Source organism: Nesoenas mayeri, assembly GCF_963082525.1.
Source record: "Nesoenas mayeri genome assembly, chromosome: 1".
Taxonomy (NCBI): Eukaryota; Metazoa; Chordata; class Aves; order Columbiformes; family Columbidae; genus Nesoenas; species Nesoenas mayeri.
Genome location: NC_137541.1, coordinates 100,647,063 through 100,668,158, shown reverse-complemented (window position 1 = coordinate 100,668,158; position 21,096 = coordinate 100,647,063). Strand labels below are relative to the sequence as shown.

The 21,096-nt window shown below is 38.9% G+C and overlaps 1 protein-coding gene across 1 annotated transcript in view; it reads left to right on the top strand.

The window, feature by feature from the left end:
• The window catches only part of PUDP (pseudouridine 5'-phosphatase), a gene marked incomplete at both ends in the record, with an annotated part of 75,072 nt that overhangs the window by 37,912 nt on the left and 16,064 nt on the right, over positions 1-21,096 (top strand). The window contains one exon of the mRNA XM_080354488.1: positions 1,673-1,902. Within this exon, the coding sequence (XP_080210614.1) occupies positions 1,673-1,902 (230 nt within the window). The remainder of the gene's footprint in view (positions 1-1,672; positions 1,903-21,096) is intronic.

The window sequence follows — 21,096 nt, the reverse complement described above, 5'->3', positions numbered from 1 at the left end:
GAAAAAATGAACTTGCTTATTATCAGTATAACCATTTAAGGGGACATAGGAAGGCTTTTAAATGAGTGATGCATTGACATTAGAGGAGGAATAATACTTGTTATTTCTGTCCAGCTGGAAGTCTAACATCACAGAAGGGCATGTATTTATAATTTAAAGACCGTCTCAAATACAAGCAGGGAGCTGGAAATGTCAGTTATTAATTGGTCGATTAGGTTCTGGAGAACAGAGAAGAAATCCGTGGAGAGCCACATCTGCAGGTCATATTTCCAGGTAGGTGAGTTAGTTAATGCACCTATTTATTAATCTACACACTTTTTATCAGTAGTAGCTATAACTTCTCAAGTTGGACATGTAACTGTCCTTGTGAAAAATGTATCACAAGTAAGATTGTTGTTTATAGAATTGTCAAAATGGCTTATTTGAGCAGAAAAGTTGGAGCACATGGGAAATGCAAATCAGAGATGCTAGGGTGGCAAAGAATTACATGGACATGGAGAAGCAGAAATGTTTTGAGGAAGCAGGAAACAGACATGACAGTGAATCAGGAGGAAGGGAATGAGATTACTTTAGTACAGCCAGACATGAAAAGTAGGATAAGAATTCATGCAGTTGGAAGATGAAAACAAAGAATCTTTCTCAAGTTGGTTGAAAGAGCTAAAAGTCAACTGGAGGCTTTATCTACCTGAAACTAATATCCTTTGTCCAGCACGGTTTGGATTCATGCCAAGAAGCAGAGCTAAAATGATTTTACAGATATAGAGGGATTTTCTGTTGTGAATTGGTAAAGACTAGACCTCCACTTCTCCATTAGACACTGCTGATTGTTTTGTCTGGGAGAAGTATCCAGCATTTAGAATGCTGCAGTGAAGAAGCATTAAAAAGTCTGCGTAGGCAACTCAAAACTTGCACAGAATAATGAAGTATGTTTCACTCTTACACTGACTGTTGTGTTCTTGCTGTTCCCTGCATTAACCTTCCCTAGAAGGCTGGATCGGATTGAAGTTTCTGCCCATTAGGCTTGAGGTGTTCATTACTCTGGGTTCACAGCATCAATAGATAAAGCTCTGGCATTAACAACTGTGACTGACAGCTCCCCTCCTCTGCCCGGTCTTGCTTTAGTAATTGCAAAAAGGAGAAACTGAGCTCTCTTAGGGGCTGGTTTAAGCCAGCTGGATACCTGCTTCAGAACTTAAAACTATGCCATTCAGTGAGCAGTATATTTCTTTGACTTTGATTATTTTTTTTCCCCAGGTGTATAAATCTGTGTATAAAAGAAAATGTTCCCCTGTGTGCTTTTCTCTCGCTTACAGAGAATTCAAAATAATAAACATACATAATACTGGGGACATTGTTTAATGAGCTTCTGGTGGATGTACTGATGCAGTGACGTTGAACCCTTTTTTGGCGTATTTTGAGAAAAGCATCATTTGGTGGCAGAACAAGTATATAACTTGAGGAATATTCCATGATTTTTGTGTGGAGAAGGAACATTTCAGATATACTGAGAATTTTCTTCTACACTGACTAATTGAAATAGGTTGCTATATTCAGTAAGAAAACAATGCTGAAATACTGCTAAATATATTGTAAGTAGGCATAAATATTAATGCATATACCTACATATATGCATATATATATATAAAACAAAATATATATATTTGTCTTACAGGTGTTGATAAGCTGATCCGTCATTTACACAAACACAACATACCCATAGCTGTTGCCACCAGCTCAGCTGAAGTGACATTTCAGATGAAAACAGCCAGACACAAAGACTTCTTTGGTCTTTTCCATCATATTGTGTTGGGAGATGACCCCGAGGTGAAGCATGGCAAACCACAGCCGGATGCATTTCTGGTTTGTGCAAAGAGATTTCACCCTCCTGCACCTCCAGAGAAGGTAAGAAGGGGAGGGAACAAATAAATTGAAAAGTTAGGAATATTCCATTTGGGCTATAATTGGAATTTTTTTTTAATGTGATAAATACTTACATTTAATATGAACATTATAAAAATCAGCCGCCACTGTTTTCAAGTATGTTTATTCTGTTGAAGCAAGAGATGCTTGGAAAGCATCGTTTCCCCCCACTATGTTTAATGTTTGTGATGCAGATTGCTCTGATTTACTACATGGTAGTGTGCAATGATAAGAAAGTGTAATGATTTTCTGCTCTATGCATAAATCTGCAAGCTTAACTTCACTACGCAAAGTTTGGAAACAGTTATTTAAACATAGCTCAGTTTATTTTTCATACATTCATGGCTGATTTACCTCTTAAGTGTCTAAACATTAAATATACTTCTTTGTAAAGAGGGCATATATTTTTTTCCTAAGCCATCTCCTGTTGCATTTTAAATCTCTGAGATCATAATTCTTGTTTCCTGATTTGAAACCAATCAATTTGTGCAATCTTTCTCAAACAGTAGAGGTGTTATGTTTCTGTCTCATTTATATAAGTTTCCAAAGTTGATTCTGAAATAGAAAACTGTAAGGAGATATGTGAAAGATAAATTGAGAGTTAGTTAAAATAACGTCTTTGCTTTTATTTTAAATTAAATTTCCTTTGTCCTTAAAGTATTTTTCTCGCTTCTTATTTATCCTGAGTGCAACATAAATTCTGAAGTTTTTGAGTTTCGTTACTGCAAAAAAAAATGTATTACATACTAATTTTTAACGAACAATTTTAGGTTGATTAGACTGTGATTGCTCGTTTCTTAGTAGGATTATAAAAGAAAAAATGTTTACACAAATACATACAAAATGATTAGCTAAGGTTCTTCAGCATTTCATACTTCAGGTTCTCTTCTAGAGTCTAAATGGTATTTGTGTTGTCTGGGAGTACAAAGTGAAATTGCATGAAATATGCCACATTGCCATCAAATTACGTTTGATGCACTGTGGCATACCACGAACAGTGTTAATCAAACTGGTTTTGTTTTTTGATTGGTTTTGTTTGTTTGGTTTTGTGTGTGTGTGTTGCAAGTTCTCTTGACAATCTGTGTACGTGCATCGACTTCATTTGGAAACCTACAAGCTTAGAATAGGTAACGCCAAATGTACATGCTCGTGTTCGTGTAGGTGACAGTTGTATGGACATGTTAGGTACTTGTGTGAGTACTTGTATGGTGCATTCCAAATATTGAAGGATCTGAGCAGTAAGACTGTAAATGTCACTTTAGAGTCAAGTGGTTATGAATTTTGAGCGTGTTAATTGAGAGCAAATGCTGGGAAGCAGCCCAAGATTTTGGAGGGTGTAAGAGGTGAGTTTAAACCAAGGTCAAACCTCAGTTGATGTTTTTTTTCATACATAATTATTCTTCCTTGCTTAACTATGTGTCTAGTGAAAAAAAAATCAAGGTATGTTCCTGTAATGTTGTCTGATGTGGTTTTTGTGAAACAAGATGAGAGGTGTGTAATGAATATTTTTCAATTGGATGCAGATGTGGCTGTAAGCTGTTCTGCAATTCTGAAAGCAAAAGATCGTAAAGTATTGAGAATTTATATAAAGTTGAGTCATAACTGGTATGGTATCTGAAAGAGAGGTAAGGAAATTTAATGTCACCTGTATTAAAGACAAGTTAAACTATTATATCATGCGAGGAGCCTAATAGTAATATCCAGAGGGAGAACTTTCCTAAGCTTATAGTTTCTATTGGTCTATTTCAGAAAAGTCACAAGGTGGTAACAATTAAATTGGACAAAAACATTAAAAAAAACCCAAACAAAACAAAAGAACAACTAAACAACGAACAATAAAACAGTGACACTGCATTGTGGATATTTTTATTTGTTCAGCAGTAAGTAGCCTTAGCTGTGTTAACAACAACAAAAAAATTTGAAGATAGTAGTATCTGTATTATACTTAATAATTTTAAACTTGAAAAGTATATTAGACAAAATTTCAGAGTGTTCGTTGTAGCTTTGTATAGTTATTTTCTTTAACTTTTCTTTAAAGAATGCAAGTATTTGAACTCATGCTTTATATGAAGTTTAACAGCATTCAGAGTTTCCTTAGTGCAGATGATTTAGCTGAACTTTTTTATTGTTGCATCTACAAAACTCACAAATGTCAAAAGTGGTGGAATTTTGCCAAAACACAGAACTCCCCAAAAGAAAATCAAAACGGTACATACAAAACTAACTGAAACATTCATGACCAGTTGCAGTGTACTGATGGTAAATGCAGTGTTTTGTCCCAAGCAATGAACTGATAGACCTACAGGTTTGGATTTCTTGCTAATAATCAGTAACATGCAAGTTTGCAGCAGGAGGTGTAGCAAGTAATTGGATGCAAGAGAAACCAATTATTAGAACAGCGTATTTGATGTTTAGGCTCATACATCTATGCTGTATGTGATTTGAATATTTTCCATTGGATTAGATTTACTCTGATCCCTGGATGAAAGCTGAGTAAGGTTCTTAGGAGCATTATGTCCTCTTCAGCACTGGAGATTGCTTGGGATGCACATGGAGAAGACTTCTACTTTAGTGTCCTGCTGAAGCAGCCTGGTACACACCAAACCCCCTTAGCAGTAATTGCGCACTGTCTGATTTGCTTCTGAACTTCACTGCTGCTCCAAGAGAAAAAATACAATGTAGCCAGTGAAGGCCAAATCTAGAATTTATCTGTAGTGGTATACCAGCCTGTGTCTGTTGCTGCACAGCCATAGTTCTCCAAGTGGGCAGTTCTAAAATGGTAAAAAATGGATAGGATGTCTGCTTTAGTGTCATTCAATGATGTCTTAATTGTCCATCTGGGAATTTCTTAAATGTTGACCTTTTTGTTGGCAGTCTTTGGTTAACTAGGAACTTAGTAACCATAATGATAAAACCATAGCACAGGAATTTTGAACAAGATACACCCACAAATTCAGCCTTGACCTTACTGTCTTGTGATACATGAGGTTGTATATGAATTTCCAACACTTAGCTGTCATATGAGTAATTAATTAAATCAGTGAGGTGATCAAAATGTGATCTGCAGATTAAATACTAGAAATTCTGTCTTTTACTAAGACTCAGTGTTTTGGTTTTTTCTTTTTTGGTTTGGTTGTGTTGTTGTTGTTGTTGTTTTTTTAAAGCGCTGAATTCTGCTCTCAAATACACAGATGCAACTCATATGAAAACCAGCTGGAGCTGTACATATATAGAAACAATGTGTGCTTGAATTTTGTAGAAATTTCAGGGCACAGTGTTCGAAACACTGTGTCCTTTTCCATACATTTTATTTAGATAATTGAAAAACAAAAATCAAAGTATTGTTTTTGTTTGGGGTTTTTCTATTATTTTTCTACCTTTATATGATTGTAATTTGGAAAATAAGTTGCTTCATGTTTTTCTAGAATTGGTTACATGCTATTTTACTATGTTTCAAATTTTTACAACAGGATCCCTTTTAAGGGAACCTTTAAAATGTGCTACAGAGGCAAAATTGGAGTTTCATTGATGATATTACTGTGAAATTTGGTAAATTCAGCTATATGTGCTAGGGGATGCCAAAGACAAAAAGAAGGGCTTCTATAAGCACATAGGAATCAAAAGGAAGACTGGGGAATGTATGGGCCCATTGCTGAATGAGATGAACGACTTGATTACACGGGACATGAAAAAAGCTGAAGTACTGAATGTAGCAAGTCAGGAATGCCAAGTCCTTGAGACCAGAGGGAAGGGTTGGAGCAAGGAAAACATGCTCTTCAAGGAAGAGAATCGACTCAGGCTCATGGCAATATATGTAAGCAAACTGGATGTGAATAAGTTCGTGGGCCCTGATGGGATGCACCCATGAATGCTGAGAGACCTGGCAGATGTCATTTTCAAGGCCACTCTCCATAAACTTTGTTCCATCATAACGACTGGGACAAGTACCAGAAGACTGGAAAAAAGGAAATGTCACTGCTGTCTTCAAGAAGGAGGACCCAGGGAACTACACAATGCTCAGCCTCACCTTGATCCATGCAAAGGTGATGAAGCAAGTAATCGTGAAAACAATTTTCAGGCACAGTAAGAACAAGCAAATCAAGAGCAGTTAGCACAGCTTCACCAAGTGGAAGTCATACATGACCAACTTGATACATTTCTGTGATGAAATGACTGTCCTGGCCAACAAGGGGAGAGCAGTGGCTGTTGTCTACCTGGACTACAGTAAGGCCTTTGACAGTCTCTTCCGTAAGATCCTCATAGTGAAGCTGTTGATCTATAGGCCAGATGAGCAGTGAGGTTGTTTGAAATCTGTGTGAACAGCTGAGCCCAGAGGGTAATGATCACCAGCATAGTCTAGCTGAGTACCAGTGACTAGTGGTGTACCTCAGAGGTCAGTGCTGGGTCCAGTCCTGTTTACCGTCTTTATTAATGACCTGGTTGATGGAGCAGTTTGCTGATGAAGAGAGTGCTCAGGAGGATCTTCTTATTGTGTATAAATAGCTGAAAGGCAGAGTATAAAGAAGGCAGAGACAGGACAGGTTCTTTTCAAAGGCGCCAAGTGGCAGAACCAGAGGCAATAGGCACAAAGAAACATAAGAGGTTCTGTCTGAGCAAAAAGGAAACATTTTTTTACTGTGAGGATGACCAAGCACTGGCAGAGGTTGCCCAGAGAGGTGGTGTAGTCTCCCATTTTGGAGATTTTCAAAAGCCATCTGGATATGATCCTGGGCAACAGATTGGAGGTGGCCCTGCTTGAGCAGGTGGGGTTGGACCAAATAAACTCCAGGGGTCCCTTCCAGCCTCAGTCATCCTGTGATTTGGTGATATGCTTCACAGATTTGATCTGAGAAAAAAAACCAAACAAACAAACAAAAGGAAACAAAAGTGCTTTCGCTAAACAGTATCTTTCTGTTCGAGTTTGACTCAAAGGGCTCAAATTATTTAAAAACATAATTTGGGAATTTATAAATATTAGAATATTAATTTTTGCTTTAAAAGAGTTCATAAAACCTTTGCTGATTTTGTGTTTCTGTGTGTATTTTTGTATAAGATACATATCTCGGCTGTAATTTTTCAATGTCATCATGAAGCAATTTGTTTCATAGTAGCAGAAATGTTGTGCTAATAAATTTATTTCAAGTATGGGTCTAGCTCAGGGGGTTTCAGACATTCCTGTGCAAACATTTATATGCACATCCAATATACTCATGTCATAAAAAATACATGAATTAATTATTTACCTACTTGTGGATGTGGCAGGTTAAGGCCTTTCTTTCTAGTATTTTGGTTGTTTTGCCTATAGGTTTTCTGTAAGATAAAGGACCTTACTAGTAGTGGAATTTAAAAACAAATACCATTTATGTCCATTGTTTAAGAAGAGGAAAATGTTATAGTAATACAAATGGTTGTAACTCTCTTATGAAGAACCAGTCTGTTCCATTTAAAAAGTTCCAAGTGATGTAAATCATCACCTTAATTTAAAACACTATTTCTTTGCCATTTCTTCCATTTCTAATTAATTAATTGATCTCATAGTGACAAATAATATCTGTACCAAATCTAGTGAGAACTCATTAAAATTTTTCAGACTGATTAAATGGCATTAGGATTTATGAGTCTCAGTGGACTTTTTATGTCATAGAAAAGAGAAGTTCAAAGATAAATTTTCTGAGACTTTTTTTGCTACAAAAGATGTAGTGAAAGAGTAACGGAGATTCAGAACATTATGACCATTTTGTAATTTTAGTCTATATTGTACAAGGAAAAAGAGGGGGGAGAAGACTGATTTAGCGCTTAACGTGACCATCATTATTGTGGGCTTTGGTAAAAAGGATGCCAGAATCTATTTTTTCTTTCTTATCCTTTCTGGATTTTTTCCCTTTTCTACTTTTTTTCCCCCCCTCTTCAATTGCACCACTTTTGCTATATGCATGTAGTGTATGTATTTCACTGACTATGGTCTTCAAATAAGCAGGTATTTTATTAGGATGTTTCTGTTATTCCTTATGTATACCTGGAGACTGAATTTATTAGGAGCATTTTAAATAAGGTACAGAAATGACAAGGGCATGAACTGCAGTTCTGGGTGGTGTATTGAGCTGTAAATTGGAGCCCCTGCTGTTGAAATAATGTATTTTAGTCATCACAGATCTGGCCCTTTTCCATTTTATAAAGAAATTGACTTGCACTCTTTCCTGAATGCTTACAATTCACAAATCATACATTTTATTTTAGAAATATCAAAAGCATTACATGTAAAAATACACGGACATTCAGCTTAGTTCAAACTGACATCAATGGCTGTCACTTCAACCTTGGCTCTAGTCTGTCCTTTGGACAGGCCTACATTCCCAATTTTTCCTCAACTGAAACACTCTCCTAAACAGGTGTCTATGGTATAGAGTGTTACGATTTACACACGCTCTGATGCTCTTTGAACTCAGGTTTTACCAGTTATTTTAGCACATTGCTAGATATTTACTTTTTCCAGCAGTGTATGGGCTGTGATCGTAATGGTCATGGTACACCTGCCTTTCAAAGCCTTTGACGACGAGGGGTTTGTAGCAGGTGCTGCTGCTCATGTATGCCACGGTCCCTGCAGCAGCAGACATGGCACGTGCCAGTGACCCCTCACTGCAGGACGAGGAATCAGGTGTTGCTCCATGTCTCTTTCCAGCTGCCGGTGCGTGTTGAGGTAGAAGGCAGGATTCGGGCTTTCTTTTCAGGAGACGCTTGACTTTCTTGTCTGTACTGATGTAGATACAGTTCATTAAGTAATTCAAATTAGGCAGTAGGTGGGTTAGAGCCAATAAGGAACTTCTGTGTCATCTGCTTTGTTGGTGCCAGCTCCTGTGCAGCCAGGCGGATAGCACACTGATGGAAGGTCTGGGATGTTTGCATGTTCCTGGTGTGTGTGTTGTTTTTGTTAGGCTTTTTTTCAGATAATTTCCTCACTGATGCACAGAGTGCCTCTTTGGGAGTTGCTTACCTTTGTAAGGTTGTGCTCTCTCAGTGTTCCCATTAGCCTCACATCCCATCCTGCATGGTGGCCAGCTTCCAAACAGGGTAGAGAAGATTCTCCCTTGGCAGCAGCATGTTGTGTGGTAGGGATGGTGCTCCCTGGGAGGTGGGGGTGCTGCTGGACAACCTATTCAGTGCCACGAGAGCTTGAAACTGCTGCTCTTGCATACACACAGCGTGCTTAAGTTTGCAGTAAAAGCAGAGTTCACTCCTTTGACAAATATATATTATGTATGGCAGATTGTATTGTAACTGTACATGGGGTGATTTGGAGGTAAATGAAGTATGTCGCACCATTTCTGTGTGCCCAGATTAGTTTAATTATTCCGTGCAGACATACCCTTAAGTGTTGAAAGTGGATAGCAAGTGAAACCTGAAAGGGTCTATCTGTTGGCTTGAGAACAGGACATTTCTACTTGTCTGCCTTCTAACCTAAATGGGGTGCCAAGCTCAGCAGGAACCTGCCTTTCTGACTTAATAGTTCTTTGAGAAACAAGGTTTTTGCTTTCATGTGTGTGTCCAAAATTGCCCAATCTCAACAGTTTGTTTCTCTTTCTAAGGAACTAGACATCTCTTGCAGTTAATCTTCTGCAAAGCGTAATTGTAACAGTAGTCCCAGTGCATTCCTAAAATTTCAAGAAAAATTGGCTCCATGGAGAACGTAACAGCAATCTAGGACTTGTGTTTTCCTTTTAAAGCAGATCAGAAGAGAGGGTTGAGTTGTACTTCTCTTGTCCGCTGTGTGGAATATTTCCTCAAAATATTGGGAAAAAACAGCTTTTTGAGCACTCTTCGACCTGGGAAGTTCAGTCTTCCAGTTTTTAGGTTTCTTTGGGGATTGTCCTACTTACCACATGGTATGCCAGCTGTTTGCTCAGGAAGGTTCTTGACTGAAGCTTTTTCCTGAATTCATAAAGCCTTTACTTTTCCTGCTCTGCAGTGTGACTGAACACTTATTTCTAGATGTCAAGTTCTATTTGAGTATGTAGTGTGTTGCTAGCCTAGCTCCTGAGTTCCTGCTATTGTGGAGCAGCACACAATAATAAACAGCATAACTTTTTCTTACTTTTCTTTTTCTCCCCCTTACCCCTCTGGAGTGGCTATTGATTTCAAACAGATACTGGAGTAATTTAAAGGAATAAATTATTAACAAATTATACCTTTAAACTGCCTGTTAGGCAATTTAAAGTAAGTAGGTATTTTATATGTTAAGATCTTCATATTGAAATACTTTTAAAAACTTACAGCTTGGGATGCAATGATCACAGCACTCTTGTGGAATGTACTTTTTATGTGATGTGCTGCTGGACAGTCACCACATCTAACAGTACAGGACTTCTGAAGATCTGCTATACACATTCACTTTTTCCCTAGATCCATAATAGGCCACTTTATTATATTTACAAGACAATTAAAGGAAGGAGACAGTTATAAAATTGTTTGTTTTGTTTCATTTTCAATTATCATGCTCTCAGTTCACATGGTTGATTTTTCTTCCTGCATCTCTCCTGAGGGATGTGCGCCTGCATGTGCACCCTCCCACCCCCCTGCCCCATTCTGACAGTCTTTATTATATATTTGTGGAAGAAAAATGAGATGTTACATGGCTTGAAAGTAATTTGGTTCTTAAGTGTTCCAGACGTTGCCCTTGTTACTGTGGTGCATGTTTATTTATGGATGTATTTGTCTTGTGGAGATGAAAAAAGTCATCGAAATTCCATGCAAAAAATAACCTGGTCAAGGTTTGCTTTCACTTAATGTATCTGATTGGAAAAGGAAAGAAGGATTATAATTGGTTCTTAGTCTTTGGGGTACCCTACTTGGGGGATGGGGAGACAGGAATAATTTTTTCTTCCTTGCATTTGTCTTGATAATGTATCAAGTCGCTGCTAAGGGACTTGATGAAATGTGATGCAGAATAACAAATTATGTTCTGCAGCCTTCTATTCTTCTACGTGAGGTGAGTGTATAAGCACAAAGAGACTGGTACACCTCCAAATTCTAAAAGCATTATATTCAGATTAGCAGGTCACTGGAGATGCGTTGCTAATTGTTTTAGGGAACTCATTATGGGTATTATCACATATTAATTATGCATAGTAAGTAGTAAAAAGAAGGGGGGCAAAATCCTTCTTTTATGATAAATTGCTCACTGAGTTATCTTTTCTTTCTTTCAAGACCTTGAGCGGTTTTTGGAGATGCCAAACAGAGCAGTCATTGAATAATTAGATTTTAATTAACAGGAATTTTCACAAAAAATGTTTTTAATGTCTTTTGGGTTATAGCAAGCATGAATAAATCTTTCAAAAAGATCTAGTGTGCTGATCCTCTGTATCTCACGTTACCTTTGTAATCACCCCCGAGCTTGTTGTAACAATGCTTTTCAACAGTTTCAGGACAAAGAATGAAGACTGAAACAAAGAATTGCATTGTTAGCAGTATTTTCTTGGTTGCTTCTTTGTGAATTATTGTCATGGAGAGACCTCTGGAAACCTTTGGAAGACTAAGGTCAACTATATTTTTTTTTTTTAATGCACTAAGGCTGTGGGAGGGAGAGTTAATTTGGTTGCTTCGGGTTTTTTTGTTTAAGTTACTTGCTCTTTGTGGAGATGCAGTTGTAGGTACTTCTCAGAGAGATGGTATTCATGGCAGGGTTCTGCTTGTTCTGTGGTGTGATAAAGAATTTTAAGAGTCTGCTTTTTGGCACAGTTGCAGAAAACTTACATACAGGACTGTCAATCAACACTGATGAATTACTTGTAGTCTAAACAGGGCAAAGCATTTTGCTCAGGCTGATTGCTGTATCACAAAATAAGTGCGCTTACAAAATTATTACAAGGTTTACTTCATAAAGCAATGTTTGAGAATTTTTTTACTATTATTTTGATAGACTAGTGGTATAGAGATAAAAGACCTTGTAGCACACATAAGAGCTGAAGAAGTGCCAGCTTTATCTGCTAAAAAAAGGGTCCTTAACTTTTCCATTCCAGCATCTCTTTATCTTAGAACGATAGCGTGATTCAAAGACAAGAAGGAAATGGTTCAAGGTAAGCTTTGATAGAACTGAAGTGATTCGGATTTAAAATAGAAAACGATTCCAAGCAGTGATAGAAATACTGTCCCATTCCATCAAAAAAAGCTTTTCTCTCTAAATAGTACTGAGTATAGGAATTGTTGTTCGTGATCAGATTCAGCGTCCATCTTATTCGGTACCATCTCTGATGGCAGCTAATACCAGAGGCTTAATAATCACCTGTTAGCTAGAGTGGGATAATTTATCCACTTAAATTCTGTTGCTCTGATATCAAGTAATTGAAGACTCTTTTTTAACCAAAAAAAACACAAACAACTTTAGTAATCCTTTCATAGTATTAGTTTTTTTCCTTGATGAAGATGACTATGTAGGACAATGAATTCTGTAAATCTTTTGCATAAGTTCTGAATTTCTCACCTTTTCACTTATTTGAATATCAGCCTTTTTTATGTTATGTATGAGAAAGATAAGAAATAATTGATCTGTCACTCAGTATTTTAGGTACTGTTCATCACGTCTCTTTTTATTTCTTGCTCCATAAGTAAAATACTTTACAATCTGTTCAGATTTTCACCATCTGAAAGGGTTGTGTTTGGGCTTTTTTTTTGGCTAGGTGAGAGATAGTGGGGGCTGTTTTTTAATTTTTTGTATCCCCATGAGTATTCTGATTGCATTTCTTCAGACCCTTCTTATCGAAAACATTTTAACATAGAATAATGTCTGTGGCATACAGTACATAGAGTGTTCCAGATGAGACAGCACTATATATGTCTATGAATATATACAGTATCACCCAAGCTCTGAGTTTTCGCTGAGCTGTCTACAGTGATGTCAAGTGCTTAAACTGAATGTTACAAGATGTGCATGCCATTTATTTTTTTCCAGCTAATGTGTATTGCTTACATTTCTTGACTATTTTATTTCATTTGATACGTGGCTGCCCAGTAGACTACCTTGTCACTCCAGGATTCTTACAGATATTTCTTATCCCAGCTAACCTACATAACTTCGTGTCATCAGCAGTCTTTACCAAGTATAGAGGTAAAGCTTTACTAGCCGATGACTCCCTGAGCGACACCAGAATTCTTTTTAAGATGCATTCTTTTTAAAATGCATCTACGACTACAACTTTCTAAAATAGTAGCATGGTAATGAGAAATGATTTTTAATGTTAGTAACTCCTTCACTTCGCAGTTTAGTTGCTTCAAAGCCTAGGGTCTTACTGACCAGCAAAGACTAGCTGGTGAGATTTCATCCATTACTGAAAAATATCTTCCCTTGCAGAACATGTTTTCCTGCATTAGGAAACTGTCCTCTTTCTCCTGAACAGATACTTGGTCACAGTGATCCATTCAGTTGATGTCTCCAGGACACATTATTGCATCCTGCAGCTTCATACTAAAGAGTGGAAATATTAGAGGTTACAGCCTATTGTCCTAAGCTTCAAAGCTATTACAGACTCAAAATATTACTGATTCAAAAAAAGTGCCGTGGGCAAAAAGCATAATAGTATGTAACTTATCTTACTGCTTTCCACTTTCAATAATGCTGTTATCCCAGGGTAATGCCAACGGAACCTTTTATTCCACGAAGAATGATCATGTATCTTAGGTAGAATGTATTTGCAGTTTTAAGATTAGCTATGATACATCATTTGAAGACTGCTTTCAGTTGTGCGTTTTTAAGTTTTCAGGCAGAAAATTTTCATTGAGAGGATTGGTTTTTTTCTTAACCTTCAGCAAAAATGTTTGCAATTATTTTAATGTTTTCCTCAGAAGATAACAATATTTTCTAATTATAGTAATAACTAGTACAATGATCATATGATAACCTCCATGGAGGCTTATATCGTGTAGAGCAGGTGTTTGAAGTTTAGGAAGCTAGGAGTCCTGCAGTTTAGTTTTCTAGGAGTCAGGAATAATGCTATGAATCTACCATACTGTGACCATTACTGGGTCTGGGAAAGCTCCTGCATTTTCTGATGTTTGCATGGTGTGGCTACCTACTATGTACACCATATTTATATTTAAGTACACATTAAAACCTGAGCGGAAAAAAAGCATCAGATCCATGTACACTGCATGACAGGCTTGGGGCCTTCACTGGACAACTGTCAGAGCACTATGATATGTATAAACATCTAAGTCTATAAGAAGTAGAGATGTAGCTTGTAGAAACTAGTAACTCCTCACACACACACATGCTGACTGGCATTTATTTAAAGAATGCTGTGCTTTTTAAGTGAACAAGGTTCCAAGTTCCTGTTTCAGATGACAAGCAAGTATTGTTTCTCAATTTTCCTCAGAGTTAAGGAGTTAACAGAGGTCATTTCTGATAGAATTAAATGAATCAGCCAGCTCTGCATTAGCTGTCGGCTGTATTCTCTGCTGCCTTGGTCCAGCATGGAGCAAAAGTGCTTTAAGCAAGAAAAATTTCAGTTAATAGCTCAGCAATAAGAAGAGGAGGAAGAAGAGAATGTACCAATGATTCCTGAAAGAGTGTATTTTTAAAGAAACTGTTGAAGAAGGATGAAGAGTGTAGGCATGGAGATTGTACAAGGCACAGAGGTCAGCATGATATAAGACCTACAGCTGAAAGTGGGAGAAAGAGATAAAGAATGCAATTAAGTGAAAGGATAGAAGATGTCTAGGGAGTAGAAGGAAATAAAAACAAGACATACAGTAATTGTGGGTAATGTAATAAGATAATATAGGGCCTTGAAGGTGAAAATGAAAACTTGAATTTGTGACTGCATTAAGTAATCCATGTAGCTTCATTATAAATTATGAAGAGGTAATAGTGTGCAGTAGCCCATTTGTCCTTAACGCTTTCCCAAACACTTTTTTTTAGGGAGTGTAGATGGAGAGTCAGGAAACAGTAGATAAGGTAATGACGTATATACTGAAATAGTAAAAGCATTTATTTTTTGAGGCTAAGCATTCTGTCTCAAGAGGATTAGTAGATGATGTGACAGGGCTAACATTACAGCAGAAACTCTTCAAACATTTAGGATGCTACATGTCTAAATTTAAAATCTCATGAAGATAGTGGAAAAAAGTCAGCTGCAAATGCGTGCTTTGGCATGTAGCTCAAAGCAAAGAGGTTTTCTTTAGAAACCCTGATGTTGCGATTTCATCTTCTATTCTGTCTTGCATTAACTAGTAACTCTAAGGCATTTGGACAATTTATTACTGTCCCTTTCTCCTGACACTTAATTTTTTTTCTTGTCTTAGCAATCAGTTGAAGAGCAAATATGCTTGAAAGATGACAGTTGACTTTGAAGAGGCTGGTGGAAGACTGTTTTACTGATATCTTACTGTTTACATCTCTTTACATCTGTGGTGTTAGTACATGGCAGCCTTAAGTTCCTTTGAGATGATTAGTATTCAGTGGAATAACTTTCTTCCTGTTTCCCTGATGGTTTTTGGAACTGCTTTTGTTTTAATAATACACTGTTAATGAAGGATGAATGAAACATTCCTTAAGTCAATTATTCAGAAAAGGCCTTCAGTGTAGTTTCTCTCAGAAATTTTGAAATGTATCCATTCTTTGCAGGAACAATTCAGTCTCACCAGCTTTCACACCATTTTAAAAAATCTGTGAATTGAGTCCTTAGCTTCTCTGTCTGAGTTGAGTATGTGATCTGGCTTTGTGTAAAGTGATTACTAGTAAGAGCTTCAGGCTCAATGTCAGTCCAAGGATGAAGAAATCCACCACAGAATGGTGTATTTTAATAAAAGGATTTCAGTTACTCGGCAGTGTGAAGACATAATAATGCTTGTGACATGCTGTGCTGTATTGCTTTAGGATCAGACTGAACATTGGAATAATAGCAGCATTGAGAAGAAAGAAGAAATAGGATGTCTGATTTGAGCATCTCTTTTTCTTCCATTGAATTCTATATTTAGTGTAGTGTATGCCAGGCCCTAGTTATAGAGACCTGTGAAAGAAACTACTTGGATTCCTGGTCTTGCCTGTTAGGAATCAAGCAGCATGTGATGCATAAACTTGCACAGAATTTGATAGATCCCAAGGAAGATCCACCACAGGATACAACTGTGAGGTTGTGCGATAAAAGCTCATCTGCAGTCCCATGAAAAATGGTCAGAGAGGTGATGGCAGGTGAGGGATCCCAAATCACACCCTGCCCAGCTGCTCCCAGGCCCACCATGGGAGTCATCAGCGCATCAGAGGCCCATCTCCACAAGGCTGGGGAGCACAGGGTCCTGAAGGCAGAGGGGAGCCCAGATTAAGGACTCTGAGGGAAGGACAGCCTGTCTGAGCCCTGCCAGGGCTGTGCCGGGAGAGCTGTCAAGGTGAATCGTCCAGCCATGGGACCCATCAAGGTGAATCACTGCTGGATCCCTTTTTGGATTGAGGGGAGATGCTGCCTGGGGCATGGAACATGGTATGAGATGCAGGGGAATAGCATTTTGGGATGTATTACAGGGAAATAGGGGGACAAGGGGATAAAAAAGACTAGATGAGTGTAAAGATGTGACACGCTTCTCAGGCCATGCCTTGCTGCTGACTGGCACAGTCTGTCCTATCTTACAAAATTCCACTCCTAACTCTTTTCCTGGCCGAAGGGCACCTGTTCTGTGTGTCTGTCTGTGTGGCCAGCAACTGGAATCTGACCCTGGGCAGAGGTCCATGTGTCCACAGTGCCAGCGGCTGGAGTGAGCACGGGTCTGGGTGCTGGTGACTCGACAAAACCAGGTCCCACTCTCTGGGGTGAGACAGCCGGTCACAGAGGCCCGGCCCGTCTCAGCTCCAGTGGCTGGACTGAGTGCAGGTGAGTGAGCGAGTGCTATTGAAGAGCTGGCAGAATGAGCCTGTGGGTTCATGCGAATGCTCAGTGTAGCTGTGTTGAGCGGTGTGGTTGGCCATATGTATTAATATATTTATGTACATGCTTGTGTGCATGTGCCTGCAGGGGATACATGCTCAGCCTTGCTACTGTTGGGACCAGGGGGCACAGACCTACAACAGCCTCCCCTTTGCCAGGCTACCCAATTAGGCCCTATTCCCGAACAGCAGTAACCTGTTCCCTAGGGTCACATTTCTCTCCGTAAAGGGCGACTGGATAACCATTTCAGGTGAGGATATTCCAGGTTATGTATCTTGGTTCTTCTGTTTCAGTCTCCTCATAAAACCCTTCCTTTCTAAACATCTGCCAGAGCTGTTTGAGCTCTTCCACCCTAGTTTCCTTGTTTCTACCATGGAATGTACGTTAGATCTGCCATATTTTTTCTTCTCCCGTATTTTTGTTGCAGTTCTGCTGGGACAAGTCTTGCCCCATTTGAGAACATCCCCTTATTCTACCTACTTTCTGCACCACCTGACTCAGGAAATGGGAGGTCCTCATAGTCTAGACATCAAGTAAGAGATCAAAAACTGTCTAAAGTTAGTATTGATTATATTATCATAGAATCAGCTTAGTTTATGGTAGGAAAAATCTTTCAGTTGTTCAGATGTCTTGATTTTGCTTTTGTATTGCAGAGATACCATGAAGTGGAGTGTACAAAAAAGAAAATATTTCCCTTTGGCCTGACAGGCAGGGCCTCTTTGGGGTAATATTTGCTACGACATGCAGTAGATACAAAAGTTCAATATCAGTGTACTGATAGTATTCTAGAAATTGCTTTCAATGCTTTGAAGTATTGAAAACGGAACCAGAGGAATGCTTAGTGATACTTGATACATTGTTTTAACTCTTCTGTAGAGTCATTCTGGTTGGAATGAACCTTGCAAAGTGACTAATCCAACCTTATGAGAGCAGGTTAATAGTAATTTCAGACCAGGTTGCTCTGGACTTGTCCAATCAGTTTGTAAAGCCTCCAAGAGTGAAGACCACACAGCTTCTCTGGGAAACATTATCAAGTGTTTAATTCCTGCTGTGTTTTTTTAATTTATTTTTTTTTATTTAATTCCCTTCCCTTTTTATATCTAGTCAGACAGAATCTCTCCTGTTTCAATTTAGGACCATCACCTCATGTTCATCCTATGCACCTTGGTAAAGACACTGCCTCTGTCTTTCAAGTAATGTCCCCAGAGATACTGGGCAACTGGGCAACTGCTGTTTGCATTCTTCTCTAGGCTGAACAAGCCAAGCTCTCCTTCAGCATTTCCTCACAGGGCAAGTTGCTCCAACCCCAGCTGTCTCAGTGGCCCTCTGCAGGACTTCCTGAAGCTTATAATAATCTTTCTGGTTTCTTCTTTTTTAATTTTAATGACTAATGAACTTTTCAAACATAATCCTTGTGTATTTGACAATTATGATACTAAATAGTAACAGAATTTCATAGTCAAGTGCGGCAATGGGGAATAACGCATACAGACGCAGACAGAGACACACAGGCACACAGTTCTTGTTAGCAGCGAGAACAGAGCCAGGCAGAGCTGAGCTCTCTTTTATTAACAGTTTTCAATTTATATGTTTACAGATACAGGTCTGGACCAAGACGTTAGACAGTTTTTTCAAAAAATGTTATTCTCAACACACCACACTCATGTTGTGACTGTTTTCAGTCACGTTCCCATGCATATCTTGTGGGCGGCGTTCTGACCAACTCATTCACACATCATACATATGGGGGTGGTTTTCCGACATGAGATATCATTCTCACTGGCCTGGGCTATCACTTGTTACACTCATAAAAAACATACTTCTGTATAATCTGTCCAAGGCTGTTAAGCTGGAACTGCACATCCTGCAGTTCCCACAGTCAAGCTTCTGCTCAACAGATACTATTAAATTACGAGCCAAATAGCCTTCCACAATTATGTAGATTTCCTTGGAGATGTCATTTTGCTCTGTGTTTAAACATTTGAAAAACATACAGAAACCTGACACTTTTTTTAGCTTTCACTCATGGCTAGGGACTTGCATAGCACAAAATACACAAAGTAAACATGGAGCTGGTTTGTTTCCCCCTCTACTCTCATCCATGTTACCCAAATGTGGGGGGTGTTCAGCATCATCTGGGCAGACACCGACCTCCTTTCAGTATCATGACCACCTCTAATTTAAACTACTTCTCGTTTCTGTGCCCCTATTTGATTTTGTTTGATTTAAGTTACTGACAGCGAAGTTTTTTTTTTCAATAGAGGTAGTCACTGTAAAAGTCTGTTTTAATTTCTGACTTTGTGCTTTTTAAATCTTTCTGTAAATAAGTTCATGAATGCCTCTTTCTGTTTCACTTAGAATTTCTTTCTCTACCCTGCCTTCTTTCTTGTTTCAAGTTGAAGGAAAGGGACATTGTTTGAGAATCTGGATTTTCTGTTTACAGAGAAATAAGTGTTCTGAAATGAACTGCAATTGTATATGTTGTAAAATTGCTTTTGTTTGACAGCTTAATAAATCTCAATCGAAGATCTGAATGACTAGAGGTATTAGAAGCTTGTCTTGCATGACAAAAACAAACCAACCAACCACCTTTTTGCATTTCTTTATAAATACAGCAAAGGGCTCAGTATTATTCCAGTTGACTGTGACTCTTAATGTTATTTACAAGTGCCTTTACTTATGGGTCTTCCATACAGTTTGTATTTTTTAATTAATGTGGAGACCATAAGGAAAAATCACCTTAATTGGCAACATTTTTTAAATGCTGTGATTCTTCAACAAGTACACATGTTCGTGGTGCAGACAATGCAGTGCCAAACCTTCTGTTTACTTCCTAAACTTTTCACAGTATCACAGTATGTTTGTGATTGGAAGGGACTTCAAAAGATCATCTAGTCCAGTGCCCCTGCTTGAGCAGGAATGCCTAGGTGAGGTGGCACAGGAACATGTCCAGGCAGGTTTTGAATGTCTCCAGAGAAGGAGACTCCACAACCCCCCTGGGCAGCCTGTTCCAGTGCTCTGTCACCCTTACTGAGAAGTTTTTTCTCAAATTTAAGTGGAACCTCTTGTGTTCCAGCTTGGTCCCATTACCCCTTGTCCTATCATTGTTTGCCACCGAGAAGAGCCTGGCCCCATCTCATGGCACTCACCCTTTATATATTTATAAACATTAATAAGGTCACCCCTCAGTCTCCTCTTCTCCAAACTAAAGAGCCACAGCTCCCTAAGCCTTTCCTCATAAGGAAGATGCTCCACTCCCTTAATCATCTTTGTTGCCCTGTGCTGGACCCTCTCCAGCAGTTCCCTGTCCTTCTGGAACTGAGGGGCCCAGAACTGGACACAATATTCCAGATGTGGTCTCACCAGGGCAGAGTAGAGGGGAAGGAGAACCTCTCTCGATCTACTAACCACCCCACTTCTAATACACCCCAGGATGCCATTGGCCTTCCTGGCCACAAGGGCACAGTGCTGGCTCATGGTCATCCTGCTGTCCACCAGGACCCCCAGGTCCCTTTCCCCTGCACTGCTCTCTAATATGTAATTTCCCAACCTATACTGGAATCTGGGGTTGTTCCTGCCCAGATGCAGGACTCTACACTTTCCCTTGTTACATTTCATCAGGTTATTCCCCGCCCAACTCTCCAGTTTGTCCAGGTCTCGCTGGATGGCAGCACAGCCTTCTGGTGTGTCAGCCACTCCTCCCAGCTTAGTGTCATCAGCAAACGTGCTGATAGTACACTCAATTCCCTCATCCAAATCGTTAATGAATGTATTGAATAATATTGGCCTCAGTACTGACCCCTGAGGCACTCCACTAGATACTGGCCTCCAACTAGACTCCGCACCATTGACTACTACTCTCTGGCTTCTCTCCTTAAGCCAGTTTGCAACCCACCTCACTACTCTATTGTCTAGACCATACCTCCTCAACTTAGCTGTGAGGATGCTGTGGGAGACTGTGTCAAAGGCTTTACTGAAGTCAAGGTAGACCACATCCACCGCTCTGCCATCATCCATCCACCTTGTTACATTCTCATAAAAGCCTATGAGGTATTTGCCAGTGTCAATAAGCTTATAAATTTTGGAGATCTTGAATCAATGTTTTCAAACCTACACCTATGTTTATCTTGTGAATTCATCTGATTTTTCACTTTCACGCACAGACATGTGAGACAATTCCACCATATATTCCAACTGCAACCACAGTCAGCTAGGAGTGGGAAACAGGATTATAAAAGTGTTTAAGGCTTGGCTATTGACGTCACAACTA